At 37.2% G+C, this 25,203-nt stretch overlaps 1 protein-coding gene across 1 annotated transcript in view; it reads left to right on the top strand.

Moving 5' to 3' along the window:
- The first annotated feature begins 223 nt into the window (after positions 1-223).
- LOC134741068 (T-box transcription factor TBX20-like) overlaps positions 224-25,203 on the top strand; it is a 96,646-nt gene continuing 71,666 nt past the window's right edge. Inside the window, exons 1-3 of the mRNA XM_063673830.1 lie at positions 224-702; positions 9,086-9,244; positions 10,798-10,960. Coding sequence (XP_063529900.1) covers positions 561-702; positions 9,086-9,244; positions 10,798-10,960 — 464 coding nt within the window. The 5' untranslated portion in view covers positions 224-560. The remainder of the gene's footprint in view (positions 703-9,085; positions 9,245-10,797; positions 10,961-25,203) is intronic.

The following is a 25,203-nucleotide window of genomic DNA, read 5'->3' as shown; positions in this document are numbered from 1 at the left end:
TTGTATTGTTTGATATGTTGGTAATTCAAATGGTAATTAAAAGGCATTCTTAATTAAAATAATTATGAAAACGAATTGTAAAACCTCAGCTACAAAATTGTAAGTATAATGGAAATGTCCTAACGAAATTTCTATAAACATGCAGTTCAACAACGTTACATTAATTTGAATAATAATCGTTGCAGTCAAAAGTATTATTTTTTTAACGTGTGCGAAGGAGAGGCAGGTAGGTGGGGGGAGAGGCGACAGCGGGTAGCCCGTGTATTCGCCGGGGGAAGGCCCCGCCTGCGCGCCCCGCCCGCCGTCGCGCCGCGCGGCTCAGTTCGCGCTCGTCGCCACGCTACCCGCTCGTAACGGTCTCGCTTCTAATAAAACACGCGAAAAAAATGTGTTCCTTATTTAAAAAAATAGTGCGTAGCGGACGTTAATTATATCGAATTAAAAGCAAAAATGTTGACGTGATTTAATTTGTAATTAGAATCTTATTGGACTTTTCTTCAGTGGACAATGATTTTAAAACGGAGACAGTCGAGTGAAATGACGGTTTGCATTGAGTGTTGATGGATGTGGAGACGGAGGGCTGGTCGCGGGCCAGGATGGTGGCGGAGGAGAGCAAGGCCCGCGCCACGGACTTCAGCATCGCGGCCATCATGGCCCGCGGGGAACCGCGCAGCCCCGTCGCCGTTTCGCCGACGCGAACTGGTAAATTAATTATACATATTGTCATATAATGTAAAATTTGAAAATACGAGTTTTTTTACCTACATATGTCATCTCATGCGTCTAGATACCTTAACGAGATAGGTATACAATTAATACCAAGCACAAAATGAGCGTTCCGCGCGGCACGGCACCGATGCCGCCGGCAAACGTAGGAAAGAAATTAAGGAAATACCTACATATATTCGAAGTCTATTTTCACTATAAGGCTTGATTCGTAACGTATTTGCCAAATTCAAATCCCTATTAATGGTAGCGAAGCCGGCTGAATCAAGATTTGTTTTTCTGTAATTTATTGAAAATATGTTTAAAAATTATTATTTATTAGTAAATTCATCATTCTTCATTTCTCCTCGCTCATGTCGTAAGTTTTGTTGTATACCTTCCATCATACATTCTACAGTGTCTGTTGACACATTCTTGGTTTGAGTTCTAATCTGTCTATCAAGACCTATTTTTTTTAAATATTTTGTTGCATATCGTTCTTGTCGTTTTAACCAAAAAATTCCTTGGACACTCAACCCCATACCGTTCAATAGGTCAATACTGTGGAACTTTGTTAAATCAAGTTTTTGGTTGGTTTAAGCAGATGGCGTCAATTGTAGATCATCTTAAATTATTGTCAAAATAATATTGGAAGATCGTATTATTAAACAAAATCTGCGAACCGTTTCTTTCGTTTGATGTAGATTTCTCTATCTAAAAATAACCAATGCCAGGTAACTGATACCACATCGACTAAGTTCCTGGTATATACACCAGATACCTATTTGTAGACACGTCTACATTCTTATTGTTTCATGGGAAACGCAAATAAATTGCCTTTCAATAATGGTATAGACGGTATGGTGATGGTTAACAGGTTGTGTTGGAAATTAGTTATGTGCAAGAAAATGTGACATGTTGTGACAAGATGGAGGGGAGAGTCACAAACTTTGTGACAGCACTTTAACTTATTTAAAAAGTTTTATTCCCTGTACAGTTAAATAACTAGTGTTTTAGAACGATAATGGTTTTTAATCGTTTAATTTTTTTCCTAATCAGTTTTGGGTTTAATTACTATATGTATACTTCTTTCGTCAAAATTTTTTTGATGAAATATTATTAATACTTAATTCGTTTTGCCGATTTCATTGAAAAAATGTGACGTCACACCAGGGGGGGAGGGGATTGTGATTGGTCGTGTGACAAGGAGGGGGGAGGGGTAAAAAAACCTCGAAATTCGAAATTCGTGTGACGTTATTAATGGATGAACCCTTAAAAAAATTGTTTTAATATAATAATTTCGCGATTCGGCTCGATTCGGGCAATTTTAATGGTGGAGTGCGGCGTGTATAAGTATATACAGTAAGCTATGTAGAAAATATTCCACAAAAATCACTCTGAATTTGGCAAATTCGTTACGAATCAGGCCTTAAATATACTTATTCTTTACGGATGTCCTACCTTACATAAATATATTAATTTTGAAATCAATTAGGTAGGTGCTTACCTAGGTAGTGAATGTAGCAAAATACTAGGTACCCTTATTTATAAACATTTTTTTAAATATTATTATGGATAGATATTGTACCCACATGGGTAAGTAGGTGTGAATCTCCATTTATTTACATTGCGTGGTTGTGATTGTTTTGTACAGTTATTTTCATTTTATGAAAGTAGGGTAAAAAAGTACATACCTACCTAGCTAGCTACCTACTACTGTTATTTGCCGCGCTATCTTTGCTTGGATACGGTACAGTCGCTTTTTATCAGCTGTAACAACTACAAATGTTCAGTATTTTATGCATGCTACACAAAACATACCTATTACAATTTGTACTTTACAACTAGTAAAAAGATCAATTCATCACATTTTTTTATTTAAGTAGAATATATAATTTTAATTTACGTCTAAATCGATTTTCACGTTAAAATAATGTAATTGTATTATCCTTGGTACAATGCCTCAAGGGCCTATTTTAGATTTAAGCTAGTTATTAATTTAGTTTAGTAGTACCACTGTAGGCACTGTATAGGTTCGTCAGATTTCGTCCACTTATACCTAGGAGATGCCAACTTTGAAATGCGACAAAAAAATCTTAAAGTACTCTTAATTAAATGTGTTATAATTGTTTGTATTGCTCATATTGTCTATTTTAGGTTAATATTACTTGACCTTACCGTATAGAGTTAGACCAAGAAAAGTCTGCAGCGATTTTGATAGCATACCTACGCAGTGCAAGTGTTATTTATACGTCATAATTTCATAGAATCGTTGCAGACTTATCTCGGTCTAACTCTAGCTAGGTATCATCTCGTAGAGCACTGTCAAACTTTTCATAGAAGGAATTTTAAGGAACTGCGATGACGTTTAGAGACGGTTTGGTGCAAATGGTGCAACCAGCATAGAGGTACCTCATACAGGTACATACATACTTCCATCATTGACGCATTTACCGTTAAAATTATGTAAGAAAATAGGGAAAGTTTCACTTCAATCAAAGAGGATATATACCTATAGGATAGAGGGGTACTGTCATAGTAAATTTTGTAGCCACAGTAAATTCACTGCCATCTATCGACACATGATTAAAACTAAAAATGAAAATGGTTAAAAATACCATAAAATGTATTTATATATGGATAAATGATTACATTTATTGTTTTTATATGATTTTGACCCATGTTCTTTCACTGATATGCTTTTAAATTGTTAAATAACAAACGAAACCGTCAACGCCATCTAGTCGAGAATAAGCCAAAGGTGGTAAAACGTGGTGGCGCCATCTGTTCGAGAATCCTTAGACTGTATCCGTCCTATACGGAGTTATATAAATCTTTGACTTCAATCAACGTTCTAAGTAACCACTTAATAGGAAGTGTAACTGAGTTACCTAATTGCTTAAAAAACGAATGTATTAATAGTGTTGTTACTATTATTATTATACGAGTGTTAGTGTTACGAGTGGTTCCTAAGAAACCTATAAAAATCCCGAGGGGAGTACAAGGGTTTGGATGCTAATTGGAGCCTTTGCGCCGGCGCAGGCCGAGATTCACAAAGCTTAGTCGAGTCTATCGCTCATGGCAACCAGTTCACAGTGACCTCGACCGTAATTATCTTAGGCGGTCGGTAAAAACGTTGCGCGGTGATTTCCTAGTAGAACTATAAGGTGACAGAGTTTTGGGACTTAAACTAGTGTAATATAATAATATTCATATCTATAATACATTTTTACTTATAAGCCGTCTGACCATAATGTTTTCTTACCAGCTGCTTCAGTTAAATGGTAACCTAACTAATGGCTTCCTCTACACGCTGGGCCATCGTGTAGAGGAGCCATAACCATCGCATCGCCATCTCGCTGGTCCAGCGCTGGGCCATCGTGTAGAGGAGCCATAACCATCGCATGGCCATCTCGCTGGTCCAGCGCTGGGCCATCGTGTAGAGGAGCCATAACCATCGCATGACCATCTCGCTGGTCTAGCGCTGGGCCATCGAGTAGAGGAGCCATAAGACACCTTTCCTACTAAGGTACGCAGTTCTTGACTCTCTGAACTTGATATTGGTCTACACTTTGGGTTTGAATTTTCGTTTTATTATCACTATAATCAGACCTAATATAACTCCGTATAAGATGAATAGTGTTAGGAAAAAACGTGTCTCGGAAATTAAGAAAAATTGATTCTCGCACAGATGGCGCTGCCACCAATACCAACCTTTGGCCTATTCTCGTTTAGATGGCGTTGACGGTTTCGTTTGTTATTTAACAATTTTAACACATATCAGTGAAAGAACATGGGTCAAAGTCATATAAAAATATTAAATACAAATAAAAAATCATTTACTTATCCATATACTATATTTATAATTTTTTTGTTTTTTTTTTGTTTTTAGTTTTAATCGTGTGTAGATGGCAGTAAATTTACTGTGACTACAAAATTTACTATGACAGTACCCCTCTATCGTATATATTCTCTTTACTATAATCATTTAAATGTCAAATGGCAAATATGAATAATTACAATTGTATCTCGGAAAGATCATCTAGGTACAATTATATCAAATAAAAATTATAATTAAATTGAAAAGAAAAGTCAGTCGAGTCTTCTTATAGCACCTAATAAGAAGATTATTAGCAGAATATTTAATGTAAAAACAATAACTAATAATCTTGGACACGGCGCGGATATTCCTGGTGGCACCCTAGGTAACGTTTTTTATAATGTGTTTATATGTATGTTGTATTGTCTCATGTTCTAAACCAATATAGTATAGGGGCGCTATGCAATACGCACACATTTTCTGGATCTCAAGGTTACAAGTTACCGTACACTGAACGTGCAGTAAGAACACGGCCAGGTCGTGTTGCAGCGTTCGTTATTTCCGATTAATTGCGTGGAACGAACACCGGCGACTGTTGCTACACACAAATTACTTTAATACAATAAATAGCCATAATGCCTTGTGTTACTATATGTTTGTATTTGATTGTTTTCGGAAACGTCTTTTTATTAGCTACGTCCATTTAGGCCAGAACTCTTAAAATGTAGGCCTTTGATTTTTTACTCAATTTGGCGACTTCGATGGTAATGTTTTTCGTTTTGATTGTATGCTTGTTTGAACACGATCAAAGTCGATGCCATATATTAGGTATACATATATTGACGTCAACGAGGACTACGTTTGAATCTACTCCTCAGCTTTTCACTATTTAATTTACCTATTGATTTGATATGAATTAACTTGTTGGTGTTTTGGACTCTTGTTGTCCTTACCTTGTTGCACCTTTGTTGAACTCCGATCAGTGTTTAAACAAGAGTTCAGAGTGTAGAAAAGTCTCACTCTCGTGTTGAATTAAGGGTGGGCCAAATTACGTTGTCATTTTTAGGGTTCCGTACCCAAAGGGTAAAAACGGGACCCTATTACTAAGACTCCGCTGTCCGTCTCTCTGTCACCAGGCTGTATCTCATGAACCGTGATAGTTAGACAGTTGAAATTTTTACAGGTGATGTATTTCTGTTGCCGCTATAACAACAAATACTAAAAAGTACGGAACCCTCGGTGCGCGAGTCTGACTCGCACTTGGCCGGTTTTTGTTTGTTACTGTGCACTACCGTGCATATGCGTTTGCGTTTGTGTAAAGCCAAAAGAGAAAGAATATTTTGAAGATAATACGTTTTCTTTCAGTGTGGTTTCAGTTAAACGATTGTAGTTTTAATTTTTAATGAAATAAATACTTACTTTGTAAAAAAATGTTCCTTTGTCAACGTATTTTGGCCTGGGCCACCCTGTAATTGGATGCTGATGTAAAAAGTTGTTAATAGTATAAAATTTTGATTGAAAATATAAAAGTTGTCTGAATATTTACATGTAAATCTTTTTATATTTTTATCAATAGCTGATCTATCTATCTATCTATCTAATCACTGTTGTCACTCGTTTTGACCCCACCAAAGCTTTACAACAATACTTTTGTATTTTATCACATCATAGAAGACTCGTTAATATTTGCTTATCTTTAATAATCAGTATTTTTTTATGAGCCATGTACGACTTTGGTCCAGTAGTAGTGTTTCTGTCTGTACTTTATTATTAGCGGCTAGGCGAGCTTCATTATTATTTAATATGCATTTATTTTATATATAGAGATAAACGGGTCATGTCGCTACACTTTTCATGTTTTTGCTCTTTTTGCCCATGTGTCGACATGCACCAGTCATTTACCGTTGCGTCCTCTCACTGTCTGACGGCAAAAAATATGCTAACTATGTTTTTTCACTGGATTTCGCTCGCAAGAAACATATTTATCCCTTGGGGGAAGGTGTTCGAACGATTCTACAAATGTTTGAACTCATGTCATTGTTCTCTTTGGAATGCTGACAGTTAACTATGTTAGTTACATTTTAGACTCTATAGTACCGAGTTAAGATCTTAATTGAAATATGTTTAATTTGAACTTTGAACTGTGAACTTTAGACTTGTAACTAACTTAGAGCTCGAGACGAAGACTTTGAATATATTCAAAATTAAGTAAGAATTTCTAATAAACCCTATAGATACAGCTGTATTTTTTTTTGTTTCTACTGAAATAATGACATTGAATTTGAAGTTCATATTTCAAACGACACGAATAATATTCTATTTGGGCCTCTATAACTAAATGGATATCAAGCATACTGTAAAGTTCATCATCATCATCATCATTGGCCACGACATCTATAGCAGATGATTGTTGCAGCGTCGGGTAAAATCAGGTGTTACGGGGAGGTTGATTGCAACGTCTGCGATGCCTGAAGAATCCAATACCAGAGCGGCATCTTCTGCCGCAGCAATCACAAACATGACGAGAGTCCACGGGAGGAGGTCTAGCAGCGCGGAGTCTTTTCTGCCTAAGGTTCTCTAACCAGTGTTCGTCATGTTTGTCTACACCCGCTTTGAGATCTCGACGCCACTCTGGTCTCATTTCAGCCTGAGACTCCCAATTATGAGGTTGAATAACAAAGCAGATCAGGTCGCTCTTGCAGTTGTCCGTTTTCACGGCAGGTTCGTTACCTACATTGATGGGAGTGGAATCCGTACTTCCGCGGGCCACGTATTCAGTCTTCGCGACATTTAGTTTTAGACCTCCATTTTCTAGTGAGCCCTTCCACTGGTTCACCGTTCACCTTTCGCTCTAATACCTGATTGTCTTCGTCTGTCACTGCGAATTTTCAGACCAAGAATTATCGAAATTAAATCTCAATTGCATTGCATTACTAAAAAAAAAACTACTTGTCTTTAATATTTAAATGTATGAAATAAAAAAACATAAATATTTGTTTATAAATGACGAAGAATGTTTAAAATATTATCATAAAAAAAAACTATACTCATCCTTTTCTTTTGGGTGCTAGTACTAGTGTAGGACAAAGATAGTATGATTCTCTCTGTCTATGTTTGAAATGAGACAGGCCTTTGACAAACTATACATTACATTCATTCATTCAGTTTCACTTTTTTAAGGCGCGTATTTTTGCATTATTTTTTTATAGAATAAAATAAAAAACCGGCCAAGTGCGAGTCGGACTCGCGCACCGAGGGTTCCGTTCTTTTTAGTATTTGTTGTTATAGCGGCAACAGAAATACATCATATGTGAAAATTTCAACTGTCTAGCTATCACGGTTCATGAGATATAGCCTGGTGACAGACAGACAGACGGACAGACGGACAGCGGAGTCTTAGTAATAGGGTCCCGTTTTTACCCTTTGGGTACGGAACCCTAAAAAGCTATTAATATTATTATGTGACCTTTTGCCACTTTTGTATTATTTCTACTAATTCTACTCAGAATCACGAGCTCTTTCGATCCTAAATAATGGGATAAAAGAATGTCCCAAGGTTTTTTCCTATTGTGTTACCATTTCCCCATATACTTTGCATGGCGGTAGCAAAAAAAAAAGTTTGTAAAATGTATGGAAATTTTGGAACACTTTTTTTCTCCTATAAGGATGAAAAAGGCTCGTGATCCTGACTAGAAATACCACAAAAGTGGCAACAAAAGTCACATACTTAAAAAAATGGCAAAAAAAGAAACGCTCAACCGTCAAAATTTTCTTTCCTCATAGTCGAAATGAAAAGTAGTGTTTAACTCGGGTAAAAGTAACCTTCTCATCCTTGAACTGTGATATGGTTCACTTTCCATTTCCCCCCTTAGTTAACCATCTGCTATTTAATGTTATGTAGGTGGACAACCACGGATCTCCATTTTTATTTTCTTAAATTATACATTTGTCAGTCCTTTTTAGGGTACCGTACCCAAGGGTAAAAACGGGACCCTATTACTAAGACGCCTTTGTCCGTCTGTCTGTCGGTCTGTCGTGAACCGTGATAGACAGTGTCAATTTTCACACATGATGTATTTCTGTTGCCGCTATAACAGCAAATACATACTAAAAGTGCGGAACTCTCGGTGGGCGAGTCCGACTCGTACTTTAGGTTTTATTAGGTTATTTGAGTGAGGACCCATGGATCCTTCTCTCCTCTTTACTAGCCTTGACTAAACATAGAAAGTAAAATCAAAACTCCTTTTTCTCGAAGGGGTAGGTAATAGGTATAGATAGATAGATATAATACTTATAGGTAATAATAATTGGAACATCTCAGTATAAAGATACAAAAAAAAAATTGATTAAATGTAGAGGCAGACAACAGGTTATATACTCTGGCAAACAAACTTTGTCAGTAGAAAAACGCACGAAATTCCAAATTTGTATGAGATTGATCCTTCGCGCCTACATTTTTCAAATTTGCCATAGGTATTTTTCTACTGACAGAGCTGGCTTGCCAGTCTATACTTAACCTACAGTTGTGCTCATAAGTCATAATCGTATTTTCGGTATTAGGTTCAGTGTCGCGGCAGAGTTCTCCCGCGTCGCTCTGCTCGCCAGCATCCAGCTGTCGGTCACCCGCGCCCGACGAGGACGTGGATGTCGACGTGGAGCAGTGTTCTGACGGAGAGGACGGCTCTGACCACGCTGCTCCTTCCCCTGCACCATCCTCAGGTAAGAACTGACATTGAGGTCTTACGTATGGCTGTAAGATAGCCAAATAGAAACACCACATCTTTTAGTTGCTGGTCACTCGCGCCAACTTGGAGCAGTGTTCTGGCGGGGAGGACGGCTCCGACCACGCCGCGCCTTCTTCGTCTTCTTCAGGTAACAACCAATAGTGAGATGTTAGTTACAATGTTACGGGATAGTTTTGTAAGCGTAGGTGTCGCTAAGGTAGATGTGATACTAGTTTCAGGGAACGTGAAGCGAACTAATTAGTTAATAAGATTGCTTAACTGAAAATGAGTTAAGAAAACTACAGTTAATATAACTACCAATTTATAATGATGCGGTTTATTAGGTGTTGCTAATTTCATACAATGTTGCAAAAGTCTCGGCATTAGAGACGTTTAATGTTCCTCTTACACAAAATTTTGCTGTTATAAAAGAAAATTGAACTCCTTGAAAACGGCTCATAACATCGAAAATTGCAATTTATATGCCAGATGCCGCCTTTTATGTATACTTTGAGATATACATCATAATTTCCGTTATACTTAATAATTACTAATTTCATCTGTATGTTAACAGTTCTATATTAAATTATATCTTCGCCTCAATCTGTTTCATGATTTCTAAACTAAGTGAAGATAAGTCTTTGGAAGGCATCGCATTACCTTTTTATTCATTCATTGTGATGCAAAAAGTAAATTGAAGTTGTGATTAGAGCTACTGTTACCGTAGTAAACAAGCTTTCTCATACAATTTGGTTCTCACAATAATGTGCGATTGAGTGCGTGTAGATACGTAGATATCGTCGGTGTCGGTTATATTGCATGACGTCGTAAAGAGCCGAGTGCGCTCAATTGTATTCTTTCTAGATGCTCAATAGGGTTTGTCTGTGTTTCCTATGTATATGAAATGACCGACTTTTCATTCGAAGTCATCACTGTTTAATCGATTGTGGTTTTTCTCAAAAGTGCTCGGAAATTATCACATAAAATAATGCGAAGTGACAACACAATAGAGTCAGACCAAGAAAAGTCTGTAATGATTTTGATAGCACACGCAGTGCAAGTGTTATTTTAAACAGCAAACTTCTATGAAATTAATATGACGTACAAATAACACTTGCACTGCGTATGCTATCAAAATCGTTGCAGATTTTACTTGGTCTAACTCTACATATAACTTGAAATGCTTGCCATTATTTGATGTAAAACATGTAAATGGCTGGAAATAGAAACATTGATAAAACCAGACAATGTTATTATGTTATTCCAATTTTATTTCTGTTAATGGTTCGATTATAGAGTTTATTATTATGAAAAATTATCTCTATATTTTCTAAACCACACTGACACCTATTCGTGTAATTATGAACTAGTAAAAACAAAGTGTCGATAAGTATAATGAAGGCGAGGAAACCTCATAGGAATCATCAAATCGACCGAAGAAAAGCTATATGATCCTATAGTGTGGTTTTGGTAGATAAATACCATACCAAGGTTTTCAAGACGTAACAAAGTCCAAGACAACTTACATGTGAATTCTTCCCTCCCCAGAGCTAGGGGAGCGCGACACACCATCCCCCGCGCGGCCGCTGCCGCCGGCCACCTCCTGCAACTGCGAGGAGCTGCTGACGGTGGACTGCCAGCTCGAGACCAAGGAGCTCTGGGACAAGTTCCACGACCTCGGCACCGAGATGATCATCACCAAGACTGGGAGGTAAGACTAATGTCCTTGCCAAGAAAAAAACTATTACCGTAATAGAAAAGCTTTTTAAAGCCAACCATTTGGCATTGGAGATGTATTTATTTTATAGTGAGAGTTTCTTGGAGAGAACGTAGCTATTTCCCAAACTAGCAATACGATTACTCGGTGAACCAAATGGGGAAATTACAGAACTGTAAAAAATACTTACAGATTTGTGATTTTCGAAACTATTTGCAGTAAGTATGGAAAATCGTGGTAGGTACGTGTTTTGTGTTTTTTATTTGCAAGCGTTAGATAACATTGTAAAGTTACTGGGGAAAAGCTGAAAATCTTTGATTAGGTACATTTTGTTTCGTTGTGGTTTTGTAAATTTTATAAAATAAAAAAAATAGATAAATTGTTAGAACAACAAAAGATCCCGGCAATTTGCAAGAATTAATTTCCTCATCAAGCTAATGCAATCTTTCACTTCGCTAAGATCAGAGTTAAAAATAAATTAATTCACTCTAAAATCGCCCCCGAACAAAGGGTTCATCGGAATGAATTCATCAGGCAAAGTGGCCAATTCCGGAATAATTACTTCGCGAACCGGCCGTCCTTCAACCCTTTAACGAGATAAATTAAAAGTACATTTTTTCCTAACCGGCGGCGTAATGCCGGGCTATAAATTCCCAAAGCCCCAAAGACAACAAACTGTGGGGGGAGGGGAAGATGTTTTTATAGTCACGCCGAGAGGTTTATCTAAATAATTGCGTAGTCGGCGGCGGTGAGCGGAAAATTGACATTGTGTACGGTCGGGGGTTCGAAGTCGAACGGAGCAGGCCCTATGTTGCCATTCTTTACCGAGCATGAGCGCCGCTTGAGTGGCAACAACCAGTACAACTGTAGCTCAAGATCCGTACCAACTATATGGATATTGAACTTTTAGATACTGGTTAGTAGAGTCTATAGATACTAGCTGGCCCTCTCTCGAGTCTCTAGAGACTCATGCAATATTGTAATTTCTACTGACTTTTAAACGTATCCAATTTCGCTTGTGCTCCGGATATTTTCTGACACGAATAACTACGTTTAACGCGCTTTAGTTTTATACGCTAAAATTTATCATCCCTGTATTCTATATTTATCAGTACGGTTTTTACTCACTATTATTTAAATAATAGTGAGTAAAAACCGTACTGATAAATATAGAATACAGGGATGATAAATTTTATTATTTTTAGTCGCTTTTGGCGACATGTTTCGGAACATGTCCCCAAAAGCGACTAAAAATAATAGTGAGTAAAAACCGTACTGATAAATATAGAATACAGGGATGATAAATTTTAGCGTATAAAACTAAAGCGCGTTACTATGTCTCACGATAGTTTAAGTCCTATATTCTATATTTATCTTTAACTGTAACAACTTCGTTTATAGCAATTTTATTCGACGCTGTTGATAAATTTATCACCTGCGAGGAAGCGTTCCTTAAAGACATTGTCGTCGCAATTACGTCAATAAAAGTTAAAAAAAAATACACAATGTCAGTGGTAATATTTCAATTTTTATGAAAAGATGCAATTGACAAAGGTGAAACCAAAACAAAATATACTCAGTGAATATATTTTTGGAAGCCATGTTACAAGCTGTCAAAAAACAAAAGTAATGCACTGTTCCACATTCCACTAGAATAAAAAAGAATACTAAATCTTGACAACAAAAAGCTACCTAATAAAGGGCACCGCAGACTAGAACAAAAGCGATTAGTGTAGCAAGTGTACGCAACGGATATAAGCCCCTATTAGCCCCGTGTCACACTGGGGATCGCAACAAGTGCAGTTAGTCTAAATCACTAGCCGGTACTCGCCAGATTCAATCTCCAGAGAATAGGGGTTGCACCCTCTGATACTGTAATGAAACTGTCACATCTTGATACTGACGTAGGTAAGTACTTATACACACATTTAGTACTAATTACAAGTTTTAGGGATGTGGTTGTACCCGTGAAAACTATAGACATAAGTTCTAAATGAATTAGTACCTACGCTGGTCAAGTTACTCAAGTTATCATTTTTATCTGAGTTAACTCATTTTTGTCAAGCGCTTAATGTACCTAAAAATAAAAATGTCTTCTATTAATACTAAACTACTAAGCTTCATGAGCTTGTTTTGGCATATATTTAGGTCATGATTACAATATCTTATCGAAACTACAGGTTTCAGAAACTGACAGACAGACGGACATACATACAGGACAGATTCCATTAGTATCCGATTTGGCCAAATTCGTAACTTTTAGCCTTAATAAGACATACCGCCGGTAGCAAGTGTGATTAGTTAGTGTTCATCTGTTAATGTTACTCATGTTTCTGATTAATCACTATAGTCAAGAGTGAAAAAATTAATGTAAAAAGTAGCTTAAACTAACGGGGCTACTGTAAATGATGTGTGTCTATAGAAATTGAAACAGTTATCGGTTGTTTTTCTAAATTAATGCATCGGAATGCCTACTTTGCATAATTAAGCCATTCATTTTTAAGTAAATGTTTGTAGCGACACGTAAAGTATTTGGTTAGAATAAAATAAAGTATCAAAAACGTGTAATCTTCACACTCTGGCTGAACAAGAGATAAATCAGCAGTCTAATCAAAATGGGATATCAGGGACAAATTTCACGAGGGAGGGTGGCGGAGCGTGTTTTTAAATTGCTCTACAATGTATTGTCTATTAATTTTGCTGGCGAATTATTTTGTCTTCTGCCCCTGTTTATATTGTTGTCAAAATAACTTTTGGGCCTTGGTATAGTAATTTCGTATATGTATATATACCTACCAAACAAAATGCTAATGTACTATTTCAGTCAATCTCAGTACAAAAAGTACTGAGGTTGACTGAAGTAGCATGGCAAATACGAACGTTTCCGAGAAAATACGATGGCAAAGTATTCTTCACTGTAGGTATGTGGAACAAAATTCCTGGTTCTAACTTGCAAATTTATCTCAATTTCATCTCAATTGACATCATTAGATATCCGTGAAACTTGCTTGTACATACCTTACTTATTGTTACATATCAATAAAAATTATTTAAAGATGGAAAGTAGCCCACCCTTCAATAGTTACTTATCTATGCTCAAAAAAATCCATTAAATATTAATGACATAAAATGACCTGTCATAATTTCCCCCTTGAACATTAAGATATACCTACTAGTCTAGATTTAAAGTCTGCGCTACCGCTCGCTCGATAATACCCAGTTTGAGATGACATATCGATATTATCGCCCGGTATGCCGCGGCACTAGCGGGCGAGAAATGTCCGCCTGTCCCGATTTCTTTATTTTTGATTTTTTCCATTTGTCGTTTTGATTTACAAGCGGCCACTTTACTGCCGTGGACTTTGTTACAGGAAACTAACTGGCGGACGATTTATGCTCCACCTTTTGGGACAATGAGTTTGTCCAAAATATTTGAATGTTAAGCCATAACGTGCTCATTTTACGTCCCGAAGCGTTTATATGTTAACAACCTTATAGCTATATTTCAAGTTGTGGTCGAGTGACTTGGGAATAATGCCTCGTGCTGATTGGGAACGGACAATGTCTCATTCGTTCTTACTTATTTTAGCACTGATGTGTAGTTTGCTAAACCCTTCCGTATAAACACACGGGATCTAGTTGCGAATTCACTACAATTAGGCCGGATTTTCAACCTTTTGTATGTATGTATGTAACACTTTATCATTTGTACAATAAAAACTGAAAATATAGTACATATATATATAATGTAGCAAAGGCGAACTTCCCTATAAGCGATCTCTTCCGATCTACCTCACTTGTTTGATCTAATAGCACATTAAAAGCTCAACGTAGACTAATAAGAATTATTTTAATTACGACACACGCACCTACGCTTTGAACATTCTATATTATAAGATTCTGTAATGAGACTTACCATTACTATTGAAATATTCTCCTCTGTTATTTGAGCACCGAAGCCCACATTAAGCGTCTCCAGCGAGCACGGAACGCCCGGCACCTGACCTGGCCACCTTTTGATTAGCTTCCACTCCTTTGTGCTCCAAAGGTGTTGACCGTTAAAAAAATACAAAACTTATGGCATTTAACAAACAATATTTAGTGCCGTTTTGACAGTTATAGCAGTCAATGATTACTGTCGATTACGAGCGGTTATAATATAATGCAGTCTTTGTCGCTAGGGCGTTCTCCAACAGGTGCCCGCGTTAGCTTAATAATAAAACGCTGCCCTACTATATTATATTATAGGATTATATTTGTGCTTATAAAATGAACATACTTAATAGATAAATCAAAATGTTAGTTTTCTTATTAAACTGAAACTAATATAAAAACATAACAGAATATTTAATTCAGGCTTAGATATTTGCAATGCTTTCTCAGATTATTTTTCTACCACCTTCAGAGCCTCAAATAATAATAATACCGATCATTCACCCTATCCCAGGTATGACTCAGTGGCTAGTTTAAATAGCATTGAAATTAATCCGGACGTTGTCTCTAATATACTACTAAAATTAGATCCTTCTAAATCAGCGGGTCCTGATGAGCTACCTGCCCAGTTCCTAATTAACTGTGCTAAGAGCTTGGTGTGTCCCATTGTTTTACTCTTTCGGCGTTCATTCGCCGAGTGCTCAATTCCCTCAATATGGAAGTCGGCTTTTATCACCCCCGTTCACAAAAAGGGTCCGAAGACGGAAATAACTAACTATAGACCAATATCGAAATTATGTATACTTTCAAAAGTGCTAGAAAAAATTGTGTTTCAACAAGTATACGATACTTTTAAACTTTCTTTTAGTGATTATCAGCACGGTTTTTTGCAACGAAGGTCAACTGTATCCAATCTTGTTTTACTTAATGATTATGTCACTGAAGCTATGGATAGTGGGCTTCAGGTTGACGTCATATATACTGACTACAGCAAGTGTTTCGATAGAATTGATCATAGGTTGCTTATATCAAAGTTATATGACATGGGAATACATGGGGATTTACTGAGGTGGTTCTCCTCTTATATCAATAATAGGTCTCAGGCTGTCGTGGTCAACAACTATATATCTGGATGGGTATCAGTCCCAAGCGGCGTCCCGCAAGGGTCACTGCTCGGTCCGTTATTATTCAACATTTTTGTTAACGATATAGGCAAGTGTTTTTTGCACTCTAAACTTCTCTGCTTTGCAGATGACATGAAGATCATTAACGAGATAAAATGCAACCATGACTCAATATTATTGCAGTCCGATCTTGAACGTCTCGATGAGTACTGTGAAGTGAATAAGTTAGAGCTTAATCCCTCAAAGTGCTTTTCAATTACATTTTCCCGTCAACGCAATGTAACCTCCACATCATATACAATAAAGGGTCACCCGCTTGAGAAAGTAACTTATATGAAGGATTTGGGTATTATTCACGATTCTAAACTTATATTTGACAAGCACATAGATAGTATTATTAGTGGAGCACTAAAAGCGCTAGGCTTTATAATGAGAAATTCTATATACTTCACCCAAGCTAAAACCCTGAAAGTGCTTTATTGCGCATATGTGCGGAGTAAACTGGAGTACGCGTCACAGGTCTGGAACCCCTGCTATAATACTTACGTTGACCGAATCGAACGCGTTCAAAAAAAAATTTATAAAATATTTATGCTTTAAACTGAAATATCCCTATAGCTCATCTAATTATTTAAGTATTTGTAAGAAACACCATCTAGTCCCATTGCAAAAAAGACGTGACATATCTGATATTACCTTTCTCCTGAACATCACCAGTGGTGTAACTGACTGTTCCGAGCTACTTAGTAAACTTTCTTTTATTACCCCCTATCGCTCTAAAAGGTACCATCCCCCAATATCTGTTAAGACTGCATCCTCCAAATATAGACAGAATAGCTTCCTGGTTCGCGCGAGTCGAAGGCTAAATGAGCTATCGAAAGAACTTGATATCGATATATTCAACTGTAAAGTTCCTAATGTGAGGCATAGTTTGGTTGAGCGGTGTTTTATGTGAGCGACATTTCTATTAATGTAATGTTACTCGTAGATGTAATCTTTTTTTCTTTTTTTTTTTTTGTTTCGTTTTCATTACGCGATGAAATGCATGGAATTTATCAACTTAGTGTATTGGCGCCTTGTCACTAAATATGTATTCTTCATTTGAATCTGATCAATTTTACTTTAGAGTGTTTTTTATCTGGAACTATGTGACCTCTGTTGTTATTGAATAAGTATACCTATAAGTAGAAGCCCCTAGAGGGGCTAATGAACTAAGTGTTCAAAACTTAGGATTATTGTAAGGCTTCCATCGCCATTAATTTTCAATTTGGTATGTTTTTTATTTTATGTTATTTTTTCTCTCTTTTTTGTACGCATGTGTGTGTGCGTAAGTGTTAGCATTAGTTTAAAATTGAATATTTTGTTACTACCTGTGAGTTCCTGTAATTGGCTTCCTGTTTTAATCTTGTTGTTTATTGTAAGTGTATAGCTGTTGGTTCTCCTTAACATAAATAAATAAATAAATAAATAAATAAATAAATAGTAAACCTATTATTACTTATATGTTATGCTTGCCATATTTATAAAATAAAAATTACATACTATGGCTCTCGCGTGTATTTATTGAATTGAAAGTATAAATTAGAATTCTTAGAAAAAAAGTTATTAAATAATTAAGGCCGTTCCCTGAGCCAAAATCTCCTTATATGATCATATTTTTCTAACACGTTGATATTCGTAGACGTGGAAAAAATATATGTAGGTAGTTCTTGATTATATTATCTTTAATTTATTCGCTCGATACAATTAATTCCCAAAGTAACCTCTAACTAGGACTTTTAATCCAACTTTACTCGGTTATTTATTATGTGACACTATAAACAAAAAAAAAACAAAAACAATCTTTACTTAAATAGTAATATGACCGCTTTCGAATTTCGATATTGTAAGGCAACGTTTTTATAATAAATAAAAATCGACAAAACTCGATCAAAATTAACACTTGGCGCGCATGGTTTTTCCCGTTCTTTCTTGCGAAATGTGACAGTGATAGCGGCAAACCGATGGAACGGCCGTGAAGTAAAACGCATTGACATCGATAAGACATTGCCAGGTCAGGCGGTGGTCCCACTAAGGCTTAACCGGGTTTAAAAATCGGCAAATGCAGTCGGTGCAATCCGTAAATAATACCAGCTGTCAAATCGCCGATATATTTATTTAACCCGTAAATAATACCAGCTGTCAAATCGCCGATATATTTATTTAACCCATAATGGCGAAGAAGAAACAAAATATGAACTCATACTTTGACAAGTAGAGGTAATCGATTTCATCGCTTTTTCCGTGCTACATAGGCAATCATCCGTATTTTTTGCACTAATCAATCATCAGTATCTATTAATTACATAATTTGCCTGTATGTTTCTTTTTGTGTACGTGAGATACATTGAGGTGTTGAGGCCTTTCGTGTTGCGATCGCGCACGCTCAGTAACGGCTGCGATGCGCCACTCGATAAAACTCTCTTAGAAGTAAAATGTAGTAAGTACCCATACTAACAGAAACGTGATTGATTTACCATTGGTGGCCTTTAACTCGTTGCAATAACGTTTATAACCAGTTAACTGTGTCAACGACAAGACATTAAAATTCCCGTTTGCGTCATTTTAAAATTAAAAGTGCGAATTCGATCAGCCGCTACAGTGCAATAAAACGCAATTATGTACTCTTAATTGGCCCACGAATGCCGTGCGTTTTTTAAGGCCAGGTTTCTCGAGTGACTTGTTTGTTTAATAATTTACAATGAAATAACTAATCTTTTTCCAATGGGTTAAATTAATAAGTAGTTCAATCTATTTTTTTATACTTATATGTGATATAAAAATTCCTCGATCGTATTATAATAAGATAATTAGGAAATTATTACTCGGTCGGTTTTGGGTTTAGTTTATATTCAATGGCTGTCTCTATTATTCGCAACATATTTATTAGACCATATTTGAATTCTCGAAGGACTTAGCCTTAAATTGTCTATCAGCTATCCGGCTTTAAATAATAGATACTTCTTTCTTTGATGCTTGGTTATTGGCGTTATTATTTTGCAATAAATGTAGTTTTATAGTCTATAGTCTAAGCACGCGGTGGAATTATTGTTAGGTTTGTTTAAGAAATAACATTTACAGGTGTTCATTTTACTAGTTACCCTTAAAATATTTTGTCATAAAGCCATAATTATAAAAGCACCTACTTAAATATTAAATACCTTTAAGGATGGCTACAATAAGCAATAAATTCGTGACGTTCATTAGTTTTTTAATAGTCGACTGTCGAGATGATGTGCGGGGTACGCCAGAGTGAGTAGATTCAGTAGATAGTTACAGGACTTACAGGGTTTAAAGTCTATAGCCTAAATTTTTGACACACGGAATTCATGTAAACAAAGGCGTGGCCTTGCAGCATCCAAGGTACTTAAACTGTCCATATTTTCCATATTTATTAGAAATAAAATATTCTACTACTTTAGCGTGGCTTTAATTGTTGTGGATTTTTTTCTATTTCCCTATTTAGTCCATCGTGAATATTACAAATATATATAGTCTGCATCTTCTCAAATGATTTTTACCTACATTTATTTTTAAGTTTTTCTGCGAGCCCTGACTTGCCTGCAAGTGTCACTTTGACAGTGTCAGTAGTTTGTTTACATTAAGGGGCCCACTGACTATCAGTCCGCCGGACGATCGGCATGTCAGTTAGAACAAAAATTTGACAGTTCCCAACAACTGACAGGCCGATATCGTCCGGCGGACTGATAGCCAGTGGGTCCCTTTAATTCCGTGTGTCTAAAAATTAGACTTTAGTCCAGTCTACTAGAGAACGCATTTCGTCCTCAGCTGTCAATATTTTCATAGACATTCCGCGTCAGCTTTTGCAAATCATTTGTGATCTGTAGTAAAGTTAAAATGAATACATCTAAAGCCCTATTCAATTTATAAATAAGTATAATTTGCAAATTCTCTATGACTAAATATCAAGGAGCTCCTGGTTCCATTAACGTCATTGAGAGAAAATGAAGTACACAATGCAGTGCGGCCTACGCGCGTCGAGCTGTCAGCTACTGAGAGTCGCTTGCGCAAGTAGCTTATCAAATGAGTCCTTACGTACGAAAAGATTGCTTGGGGGGATTGGCGGTTACATCGAATAGCGTGGTATTTGTATTGGAGCTTTTTTAATAGTGACATAACCGCCAACCGCTCTTTGCTCCTTTTTGATACAGAACAGCACAAATATGCATCGTAACGAATTCACGCTACTAGTTATTCATCATATTGATTGTCATTTGCACTACTTGCAGACATTGTTTACCTGTACGGTGAGTGTCAACTGGAGCAACATTTCAATGTTTTGGATAATAGGTTTAGATTAGGGCTACGCGACAACGTCACACTACATTGCGAAGTTGAAACTTTATGTTTGTCACAGTGTCCTATTGGTCACAAAGATGTGAAAGATATGATGATATGAGATATGGATGTTTTCACATTCCATTTGTTTACGTTGGTCATATGACAGCGGGCTAGGTAAGTACCTATAAATTTAGTCTAAGGTCAGGGCATTAGCATTTCATTTCATTATTAATGAGATGCTGACTTGTTAATATGCAATTAGTGTTTACGTTGTTCCCAGGCTTCATAAGGAATGCAATTTAAATTTAACCACAGACCTTAATGCCGATTATTCAAAATGAGGTCGAATAAAGGAGATACATCAAGAGAGGGTGTTCATTTAAGAGCCATTAACGCCTAAACATAATAAGCGAGTTTAAATAATTACGCAAAAAGGTGTAAAAGGCTATTGAATACGAAGATGCGCCGGCGTTGAAAGGCTGACGGGCGACGGAGATTGATTACGTAATCATGGCCAACGGGTGATTTCGGGAATCTCATAGAGAGTAATCATCATCCATCTCACGCCTCGTTGATGCCACATTTGGGAGATTCATGGTGTTTTGGCCGGTCTTCCAAACCATAAACTTTGATTGTGTCTGGACTCCCATTGTAGAGGTCGGGTACTTTTGGTTCAGCCACTTTATTTACTCAATATTTGTTGTGTTGGAAATTTAAATTTCTATTTTGTATTTATTGAAGCTTGACGCATATGACAGGCTGCGTCATATAAGTGGGTCAAAATTCTTTTCGTTGTCTTGTTTTTTGCCCCAAAAATATGACGGAGTTGAGCTTTTAGTATGGGGTGAAATTTAGTTTTTTAATAAAAAGAGTTTCAGAAACAAGACAACGAAAATAATTTTGACCCAAGTACAATTTTACATTTGACGGTTAGAAATTGTTGATAATGTAGTATGTAGGTATAGGACAACCGTCATAGGCATCAGAATAAATAAACTTGTGTGTGAAACATTTTGCTCTTGGTCTGACATGATATCTAATGTAATACCTATTATAAAAAAGTTACTTCTTATATTCGTCTTGTTACTTATACAAAAACTAAAAGCTTATTTTGGATTTGGTTTAATCAGCATCAAATAGAAAGTGTCAGGCATTGTACAAATAAGTGTCGCAAAATATTTGGCCACTGTCTCTATCTGTTAGGTATTAGATAAGACGCGGATTGCACTATAAGCTCTCCATTTACGCTCACATAAGAACAAAGCCAAATTTTACAACGTTTGGTTTGAAATTGTAAACAACAGTAACAAATATGAAAGGCTCAGTTCTTATAGTAACAAAGGCAGTATCTGGGGGCTGTCGACGACGCACAATTAGCTCTCCATTGTGCTGCGTGCGCGGGCGCCGCTCCTACGCCCATTGTGCCCAATCGCGCACTCAATGAGATATTATCTACCTACCATTATTAGCTGATTCGATGTTTAAATAGCCTGTGATTTCATATTGCCGTGTATATTACGAGATTCATTGTGATTGATTGCTTTAATTCGCCTAATAATCGACGTATGCCGGGAGCTTATTTCTTATGAAGATGATCAATGGCTGTAGTTATTCTTAAAATTACAAAGACACGGCCTCTATTTTACTTACTTACAAACGTTGGCTTATTAAGGCTTGACTCGGTCAAACTGGATAAAGGATGACTCACGCTAGACCGGGCCGTGTCCGGGACGGAGCTTCCGGCGCTTACTTTTCTATGATATGACAGGTGATCACGTGATGCTTTCCGTAGAAAACGAAGCGCCGGAAGCTCCGGCCCGGACACGGCCAGGTCTAACGTGAGTCATCCTTAAAGGAAAAATTAAACGCATTGTGTACATATAACTAATCCTGGCATGGACTCTATTTGTGTTTCATCGATTTGTCACTCAGTTCAAATAGTCCCAATGCAATCCCTTCTAACTATGTATGTATTTAACAATAAAATAACAGAACCTAAAATACTGTGAATGCGGAACAATCCGGCTCGGTGAAGTATTGTAGTAATTAAAGGTATTTTTGAAACTTCGTTAATTATTAATTGTGAGAGTCTGTTCTAGTTGTTCAATGTCCGAAAAAGGTGCCGGCTTAATTGTTTCGTGAACACTGTACTTTGACAGCGGTAGGTGAGAGTCCAACTGAGCACACACTACGGGTTCTTCATACACATCGTTCTATTGTCAGTCACTTGGCTGACCAGTATAAGGATGATCTTTTATCACGCATAGTTGTTACTGATCGTGATGATATAGTTACATTGGTGCGTCTCAATGATCTCTCGCCTGTGGCCGGTGGGAACAGACCAAGCGTATGATTCAAATTGCTTTCCAATTGCGGGCAAGTACCTAGTACACAAGCGCGAACCAATATAAAAGCGTTCCCCGAATACGCACAGTTGTTACAAATCTCAATATCACAGTTAAACTGGTTCGCTTCATCGTTTGCTCACTCATGTGATGGGAATATTCAGTACACGGTGTGTGGCACAATGTGCGCGTAATGAAGTGGGCCGCGAGGGGGCGGCTTTGTGCGGCAAACGAGGCATTGTACGCGACCCGCGACCCAGCTCGTTACCTCGCGACCTCCAGCCCCGAAACTGGACACTCTTGTTAGCGGCCTATAGACACCTCCTGCCTGAGAAACCGATCGTGTTGACTTCTAGAAAAGTTTCCCGTGTGGTCTTTTTTCTGTCGCTACAGGAAAATAACTGACGAAGAGCGTTACCTCAAAGTATACGTTTCGAAACAATACACGTTTTACGAGCTGTTTTTCTTACTCAACTGTAGTTGTTTTCCTTAATATTTTTCCCGATGTCATAACGGATCATAATTAATTATCTAGGTATAAGTCATTATCGTTTACTTGAGTAAACACTTTTTTCTTAAACTTGCATGGAGCTACAAATCATACCTACTCTTCGTTTAAAAAATTTCCTGGTTAGTTATTCAGAGTAAACTTCTAGTCTGTTTTTATAACTAATAATCGGCGAAGAGCATGTTGGGCCGTGCCCAGTGTAGGGTTTCGTATAGTTAAATTACCATTCTGTCAAAATAGGCCAAACGGGGGCTATTACTATAAGTATCATGTACTACATTACAAGCATTTGTCATCTGCCGATATAGGTACTAATTAGTTCAGTTCGTTAGCGCCCACACAACGCGACACACGGAAGCAATACTACACGACAGTTGCACCGTTAACTTTTTTAATCGCAATAATCACCGCTTCAGGCAATCAAGTAAAAAACCATCTCGCTCTCCCTTTCACACCGTACACGATATTAAAGGATAAAAACCACATTAAGCTTCGTCATGTGGTGTTACTTTTTTCACGTAGCTGAATTTTCACAGCCACCCCTCTGCTCGAATAAATTATTTTTATGTCGATTCCGGGTGGCCAACTAGAGTAACAAAAACGTAATCGTTACTCTGTTTGTCGCGGAAGTAAGGGTTAGCCGCTGACTGTGAAACAGGCAGATGCACTGCGAGAATTTAAAGAACTTCCGTTATTTTATTGCAATCATTGGAATTAAAATTGTTTCCTATTAAATAGGTACCTACGTATATTTTTTTTCATATTTGCGCAGTAATATCGACCGTATGATTAGAAGATCACAAATTGAGATGCCTGTAATGGATTTTCATACTAGTCCAGCATGTTGCATACCACACATTACGCGCTGCATTGCATGTCACTTAACACTTAGGGCTATGTATTAATTTTATTCCCTTGTCCTATAAATACATGTGTATCTCGTAATACCGAAACATGTACCTACCTGTTTGTTATCTGCCCCAAGTTACTAAATGTTATCCCTTATGGGCCTTAGAAATAACAATATTTATACCATTTGGGTCGGTCCGGTAACGTTCATCTACGTTCTACACCAAGGAACTACGTAAATAATGATCGCCACGAAAGTAAAGTTTTCGTACAAATGACGTGTAATGCGACCAAATTATATTCGTCGCCGGGCGCCGCCCACTGATGAAGACATTATTTTCCATTTCCGCGGTGCTAAGTCGATAACTCGAAAATGACGGCAATTCGTAGCAACGAGCGGGCAATCTGTCGGCACGTGTTCAACTGTTCATTACCGAATCATGGGACTTGAGGCTTTATGTTGTGTCAACCTTGAGGCAATTTATGCCACGCAATGTCCCGGGGGCCTAGACAAAATGACAATCGTACATCGAAAAACGCAGATCAAAAAGAAAAAAATGTATCGGGATGACAGATGCTACGAAAAGTCACGTGAGTATTTCCGTACATTATTTTATATTTAAGGTACGAGTGGCGTTTTTCTATCAACGATTGTCTTTTTGGCTTGGCCCCCTGGAATTAAAGCACTTAGGTCAGATCGAATCAAAGGATAGATTAACAAAATTTACTTACCAACTAAGATATTTTGGACAAAAAGAACCGCTACAATTTGTTTGGGCGGCCGTCAGAAAAAAAGCGCAAATGTGTCCCATTTGGTTGAGATACGCATTCGTAAGCAATCCGTGATAATCTGGCAATCTAGAACTAATAAAAGGTTGAAAGAATCAGCATTAAGTTGTTTATCACACTATGACTATGACCTAGAAAATGCACAAGGGTCGCGCGACCGTTAAATAAGTCATTAGTCTATAATATGAAATGTGTTGTTCCATAGGGTTACGACAATGTTATTGGTGACGTCACGCAAGCCGCTCGTCAGGTTTATTGATATTGTTTTATTGCTGCTTTATAACTCACTCGGGGTTGACAAGTTATGAGGAAAATACACGACTGTAGACTCATGGTAGGTTGAAATGT

The sequence above is a fragment of the Cydia strobilella genome, chromosome 4 (assembly GCF_947568885.1).
Source record: "Cydia strobilella chromosome 4, ilCydStro3.1, whole genome shotgun sequence".
NCBI lineage: Eukaryota > Metazoa > Arthropoda > Insecta > Lepidoptera > Tortricidae > Cydia > Cydia strobilella.
The sequence above is the reverse complement of the archived record's forward strand: the minus strand, read 5'-3'. Positions and strand labels throughout refer to the sequence as shown.